We start from the raw sequence: 7,359 nt of genomic DNA, 5'->3' as shown, positions 1-7,359 counted from the left end.
GAAAAACAAAATGGCTCTGAGTTCTTCCTCTGTCATTAATACAGTCTCTGTCTTTGCTGCTTGGATTGCAGGGTTCTCCCCCTTCTCTCTGGTCTGGTCTCCAAGCAACATTGGAGCTCTTTTTCTGTTTTTTTTTTTTTTTTTTACCGCGGGTCGAGTTGATTTTGAGTTGGGTAAATATTGGTTTTGGCCAACACAGGAAGAGGATAGGAATCTGCTATGAGGTTCTTCTGTCTGAGTGGACGCAGAACTTAGAAACCGTGTCTAAAGAGCCATGTGAACACAGAGGAGCATTCACAACATGTGACCGACAACCGTAACAGAATCGCATGTTGCTTTTCGACCACTAAGTAAATATTACAATATTAATTTCATGCTTTTTCATCCAGCTCTAAACGGGATATTTGTATAAACTGAAACACCAGTATGCAGGGTGTCAAACACTGACAAGTGCTACGTTTTTACGAGAAGAGGCCTAGTTAAGAGTGGACATTATGGTTAACATACCAGGAATGGGAAAATATATATATATATTTCTTTTTTTTTAACCTTTATTTAACTAGGCAAGTTAAAAAGTCAGTTAAGAACAAATTCTTATTTTCAATGACGGCCTAGGAACAGTGCCTTGTTCAGGGGCAGAACAACAGATTTGTACCTTGCCAGCTCGGGGATTCGGTCCAGGTTGCCGGCCCAACGCTCTAACCGCTAGGCTACCTGGCGCCCCTCCTCCTCCTATATCATGTGAATCATCATCTTTTTAAGAACCCTTATCTCACTTCCTTTTGTCTTTATTTGTCTAGTTCTGGGTTCTAAGTGGTATTTTAAAGAGTATTTGGGTCCTAGAATAGTGCTGTATAAATTCAATGAACTACATACTCTTTCTGGAAGGCAGACCACGTAAAGACACACACAGCCCCCCCTACGGGGCAGCAGCAGTGGCTTTCCACTGACCTGGCCTCTCTGTGCTCCCAGCAGCCCCTGATGGAGATTCCAGGCTGTCTGATTTCCCCTATGACTCAGGATAACTCTCTCAGCACTGTGGCTCTGCTCTGTGGTGTCAACACGTCTATTCCCCCTCTCCTCGCTTTCTCCTCCCCTGTTCCCTTCCCCTGTGCCCGTGAACGCCACATCAACCCTTACGCTGCCTTGTAATCTCTAGTACCCCTCTCCTCTCCTCATACACATATCGATTCATTTGAAATGAGATAGAGAAGTCCGGTCGTAAGCCTGTCGTTTGTGGGTTCTGAGTCCAGAGTTTTAAAAAGCAACATATTTTGTCATTTGAATCCAACAAGTATATAACCCAAACTCCTTTAGGCAGGGGGAACAGAGGTAGAATGGAAAGAGAAACATTGCCGTGCGGTTCCAGTTCTACCTGCTGACTGCAGGGTGAGCTGTCCTGGGGAGGAGACGTGTCCCTGTCTAGGGTTGGGCTCTGTCCTGTTCCAGGGCTGGACAGTGAGGGAGTGTCCAGTAACTAGCCTCTTCCCTGCAGGATGCAGCCTGGGTCTCTGGCCTTCGCTGACCTCTCCCTCCTCCTCCCAGGACTCCTGGGGATTAGGGGGGACACAGCAGTCACAGCTCACTGAGCTTTTGCAAAACATTTGGCTACGGTCTGCCATTCTGAACATGACCCTGCACTGCAAGGGCTTAATGCCTTGGCTGTTTGCTTGCGAATCACAATATTTTTTTAAAATTCCAAGTTAGCATTAAACCAGTATTTATGTACACTGTGCCAAAGCTTTTGTCTATATTGCATTTCATTGGATTTCCCTTGCATAAATGCTATGCACAAACACAATAAGGTCACCTTCCATTTTGGCATGCATTGACAAATGGGGAAAAGCTGCCACCTAGAGGCAATATAATGTCACAACGGGACAAATAAGGTTCCAGTATGTACAGAGCAGTGCAGTAGTCTGATAGTTACCTCCGGGTCAGGGCGTGTCTGCGTGATGACCCCCTGGTCCATCTTAGCCAATAGAGACAGGATGGGGTCGTGGTGGGCCGGGTTGACAGGCCTCCTCACCTGACCCTCACTGGGCGGGTCGTAGTCCTGAGTGACACAGGAAATGTAACAGCGTTGTTTGCTGTGTATGGGAGCCGTTTGGACATTTGGAATAACAGCGCTATGCTAGTAAAAGAAAAGCAGTGGAGACTGTGCCCCTCACCATGTCCTGAACCTCCTGCAGCGAGCTGGAGAAGCTGTTGATTAGATAGGGAACATAGAAGCCTTCCTCCTCAAAGGCTGGGTGGAAACAGACGAAAAGGCATCGATGGGTTTGACATGATAATAGTCACACTATGAGGGTTATGGTAATCTTAGGAACGGATGGCCTTTTGTAGACCACCTGACGTCTGAGGAAACCGTCAAGACACTCCCAAATAAGCCCCAACACTGTGTGTGTGTGTGTGTGTTGAGCTGCGTTGTCTATCCATCTCACCCCGTGCTGCTGCCGCCTGGCTATAGCTGAGGAGCAGCTCTCCCTCTGAGATGTGTCGAGCAGCCGCGTCTGTCCCAGTGACTGTGGAACTACTGCTGCTGCTGGTCGTCTCCGACGACGACGAGGAGGAGGGGGGAGTGGAGGGGGTCTGAGGCCCAGGTGGGGGTGGTGGAGTAGGGGAGCGGGGAGACTGGGTCAGGGGGCTGGAGGTTACAGGTGGGACTGGAGGCACACTGACAGGCTCCTCCTCAGCCACTGACATCACTCTGTAGAAAGAGAGAAGAGAAAAAGAGAGAGATGAGATATTAGTAGGATGGGTGGTACTCGGTCAGGTTAAAACCAATAACCATCTATGTTCCAGGCCTGTGTGTTATCTTCGCATGTTCTTTGTAACTCTAACTGCATTGTCATCTCCTGACAGCAGGGGGAGCTGTGGTACAATACAACCACACCAAGCAGTGCATCCTACACTCGCCACTATGTCCCCTTATTGTCTTCTGAGGGAGGTCCCCACGCAGTTCCACCATTCAGAAAGACAGACAGTAGAATCAGCAGACAGGCAGACTCACAGTGGCTTGTTGTGCTTCTCCTGCTCCTCTACCGTGCTGTGGGGGTGCTCCTCAGCCAGGGGCAGCGATGCGTCTCCCCAGGGTCCGGCAGGGCCAGAGGGAGGGGACACCGCCAGGGGAGAGGGGTCTGGAGTGGTGACTGGGGTCACTATTGGCTCTGGGTCTGAGATCAAAGTGGAACAGGAATGTTCAGCATCTCATTGGATAGGCTGGGGATCAATCTATCATGGACCATGTGACCAGCACAAGAAAAACTCTAGGTCCTTGCTTATAACTAGGGCGCTGAGTTTTCCCTCATCAGGTCACATGATCATGAAAAGCTCTGGTCCCTAGTCATGGACTACTCCATTACTATGACCGCAGACGGAGTATGCAGAGTGTGCGTGTGTAATGGAGATACAGTAACTATGCTATGAGACCTGCAGGTGTGGAGACGTGAGGCTCCTGTGGCTGGGGTTCTCTGGGTGACTGCTGGGGGGTCCCCTGCTCTGAAGCCTGTGGGGTAGACAGGCCTCTGCTGGGGGGCCCAGGACTAACACTGGGCTCTGGGGTGGGCACTGGGGTTGGCACCAAGGGCTCCTACAACAGCACCACATTGTGGAAAGAAAGAATACAATTACAATAAAATACTGTAGAAAGAGGAACAAATAACTCAGTGTAAATGTTAGATGAGAAATACTATTTCAAAATACTATTTTTTGTTTTTATTTATACAGTAAAGACTGATTTATTGATTGATTGACTGTACACAGTACCTCCTGTGACTGAGGATCCCGAGGCTTGGCTGGTGCTACAGGTCTCTCCTGTCCCTCTCTCTGTCCCAGCATCAGGGCTATGGTCTCTGCCAGTGCCTCGTTCACATACTGTCTGATCAGCTCCGAGTCCACAGGAACACTGGCGTCCACAAACAGCTGTAGGCCCTCTCCACCCGCAGCCTCCACTGGAACCACACATTGTAGCAGAGCGTTTTGCAACAGAAAACCAACATCTGTGTTCTGATTGGACGGACACAAAGTTTCAAAACGGATTCTCACTACGGAACATCTACTCTTCTGGTATGCCCATTTTTGCATACGAGATCATTTTAACAAAACAATTAAAAGAATAGTTGACATCCAATCGCTGGGTTTATATTGCACAAAAGAAGCCCAGCAGTTTCCCCCTCATTCTTCTCACTGTTCTGTCTAAAGGGAGTAGCAGAGTCACCCTCCAGTGATCACAGGGTGGAGGCCTCATCTGCAAATGTGATACATCATTGATCTTTCTACTAGATGAGAGCGTGAGGCAACGTCCCAAATGGCACCCTATTACCTATATAGTGCACTATAAAAGGGGGCACTACAAAGGGAACGGCGTGCCGTTTGGGAGACGACCTGAATCCATGGCCCGCTAACGTCGCTGCCACTGCCTCTCTTAAGTGTTCTGACTGCAATCCGTAGCAGCGAAGAAGAAGGAGAAGCAGAGCCGAGTAGATGAGAAAGAGCAATCAATGATTTAATGAGAAACTGTATTATCGTATTGGGGCTTTGACATGTCTTCTCCCTTCACGACAGACAGCTCGCACTCAAAGAAACCATGAGGCATAACTTTCAATGAGGCAAGTTCTCTCATCTCACCCCGCTCCTGCGCACACTCCACTGGCTTCCAGTCGAAGCTCGCATCCACTACAAGTCCATGGTGCTCACCTACGGAGCAGCAAAAGAAACTGCCCCTCCCTACATTCAGGCTCAGGCCCGACACCTCAACCCCAGCACTCAGGTCTCTTGGCCCTCCCACCACTACGGGACGGCAGCACCCGCTTAGTCCAGTCCAAGCACTTCCCTGTCCCGGCACCCCAATGGAGGAACCAGCTTCCCCCGAAGCTAGGACCAGCCCCCCAAAGCTAATCCCTCCCCTCACCTCGACCCCCCACCCCCAAACAAAAAAACATTAACTAGCACTAACCAGACCCCCCTGTGATACGTGGTTGTCTCACCTAGCTATCTTAAAATGAAATGAATTAATGTAAAATGAATTGCAAAATCCTGTTCAACACAGAACTTGAACCAAGGGGATGATGTACAGTCCATCTATTCAGTTTCATGTCAATATCTCAGCAGGCGTACGAACACCGTTTGAACTCATTTATTAAACGCCACGAGGGACATTTTGGGATTCCTGAAAATGAGGATTGCGGTCGATGGCTTTACAAAGCCGTTGAGCTTGAGGTAGCATTTCGCATGTCATCGGATGGTTAACAGCACTCACAATGCTACCACAGACCCCCACTGACACAATCACTGTACCACAGAGCCCCACACAAATTCCCTGAGGAAAGTGCCTACCAGAAGCTCCCAAGCCACAGCTATGCTGTAATGCATCATTGCTGGCTGGGCTCAGCTCCACAGGCATCGGGATGACCTGACCAGGACAAGACCTTTTGCAGTGAAAGGACCCAGTTCTCACCCAGGTTTTCCGTGATGGTTAAGGTCAGAGTTGGGATTAAAGGAATAATCCACTCAGAAACGACCTTTTGGTATTGTTGTTCATTAGTTCACCGTTGATACAGTCCCAAAAGGTTTTGCACGTCAGCAATAATGTTTTCAAGATATAAGACTTTCAGAAAGCAAACTGTAACTTGCCACATCATCAGGATGATACATGTGGCAAGTTACAGAAAGGGTGAGCATGACCAAGTGGAATACTATGTAACCAGTCCCAGTTCTCACCGATGTCAGAGGTAACACTGTCCTCTGGCTCAGAGTGGGAGGGACTCTGGTTCTGGGCGGGGTCAGCTAGAGGGGGATGGTACATCTCGGAGATCATTCTGGCCATCAGCTGCTGCTCCACCCTAAACGAACAAACAAACCCGTTACTTCTAACTAGCTCCCTTTATGTTGATGGTGAACTCTACATTGCCTGTTGGCATGTATTTGGTATTGCAAGTAGTACACCAGTAGGGATATTGGAATGTGGCTTGTGTATTCTGCATTCAAAAAAAAAAAAAAAAAAAGTGTTCAGCTTCACTGCATAACATAATGCTATCCTCCTCACCAGTCAACCAGCCTGTTCTCCAGGGTCTCTCTGTGTTGGATGGAGCTGAGGACAGGGTCTGGGGGTGGTAGGGGCTCTGCAGGGTAGCAGGGGAACACAGGACCGTGGTACATAGCAGTAGGAGGAGAGGCCAGACCGTTCAGTTCTATAGGACCATCATGGAGCTCCTCCTCCTCCTCTGGATCCTGATGGAAAAATACATTTTAATTGAAGGAAAAAAAGATGGGTGGGGAACGCTAGATGGATACACTAGTAGCAAGATTGGAGGCCTGAAAGGTCAGGACGAAAATGTGATTTGGGGTTTTAGATCCCTTTATGGTGTCCGTTTAGTACGTTTTGGTCACTGGCTTTGCATTACTTGCAGATTCCTTGGCAGTAAAAACAGGGAAGGCTGCGTCAAGCTGGCTCTTTAATCTAATTTCTAGTAGCGAGATGGAGAGAGAGAGAGAGAGAGAGAGAGAGAGAGAGAGAGAGAGAGAGAGAGAGAGAGAGAGAGAGAGAGAGAGATCGAGAGAGAACGAGAGAGATCGTGAGAGATCGAGAGAGAACGAGAACAAGAGAGAGCGAGAGAACAAGAGAGAGAGAGAGAGAGAGAGAGAGAGAGAGAGAGAGAACGAGAGAGAGAGAACGAGAGAGAGAGAGAGAGAGAGAGAGAGAGAGAGAGAGAGAAGAGAGAGAGAGAGAGAGAACAGAGAGAGAGAGAGAGAGAACGAGAGAGAGAGAACAAGAACGAGAGAGAGAACGAGAGAGAGAGAGAGAACGAGAGAGAGAGAGAGAGAGAGAACGAGAGAGGGGAACGTCTGCCAAAAGGGGACTGTTTGAAGTTTTCTGCTTGGTCAAAACATTTAAATAAATAAATAGCTAAATAGTGTTAGGGCGTTGAGGTGGGGACACTCTAGTAGCTGGCGTCTATACACGGTTGTGTAACACAACAGACTCAGCCCATGTTTAATGATCTCTCTTTTTTGACTGGATGCATTGTGTTGATGGGGTTTTAAAAACACAACTCTTCATTGGGTTGTTGGGAAACGTTAAAGAGTGATTGTAGGGAAAGATCGCAATTTTAAAAAGAGCTTAATTATGGGAAATGGTTCCAGATCACATTAAAACTTTTACAGCTTTAACTTTTTTGGTAATGTGTGCATTACTTATTGGATCAATCTCTCTGATCCAAATGACCACAATTTGAAACAATGAGAGGGAGGACTGAGTAGCCCAGACAGTGATTCAGCAGCAGGCAGCAACTGAACCCTACTAATACATCTCAAATGGCACCATATTCACTATGTAGTGCCCTACTTTTGCCATTTGGG

The 7,359-nt window shown here is 48.0% G+C and overlaps 1 protein-coding gene across 3 annotated transcripts in view; it reads right to left on the bottom strand.

Moving 5' to 3' along the window:
* Nucleotides 1-6,052: 6,052 nt before the first annotated feature.
* kiaa0586 (KIAA0586 ortholog) overlaps nucleotides 6,053-7,359 on the bottom strand; it is an 83,830-nt gene continuing 82,523 nt past the window's right edge. For all 3 annotated transcript variants that reach the window (XM_035743333.2, XM_035743331.2, XM_035743332.2), the window contains one exon: nucleotides 6,053-6,231. In XM_035743333.2, the coding sequence (XP_035599226.2) occupies nucleotides 6,192-6,231 (40 nt within the window). In that variant the 3' untranslated portion in view covers nucleotides 6,053-6,191. The remainder of the gene's footprint in view (nucleotides 6,232-7,359) is intronic.

This window comes from Oncorhynchus keta, chromosome 29, assembly GCF_023373465.1.
Source record: "Oncorhynchus keta strain PuntledgeMale-10-30-2019 chromosome 29, Oket_V2, whole genome shotgun sequence".
Taxonomy (NCBI): domain Eukaryota; kingdom Metazoa; phylum Chordata; class Actinopteri; order Salmoniformes; family Salmonidae; genus Oncorhynchus; species Oncorhynchus keta.
This window is presented reverse-complemented; position numbering and strand designations above follow the sequence as displayed.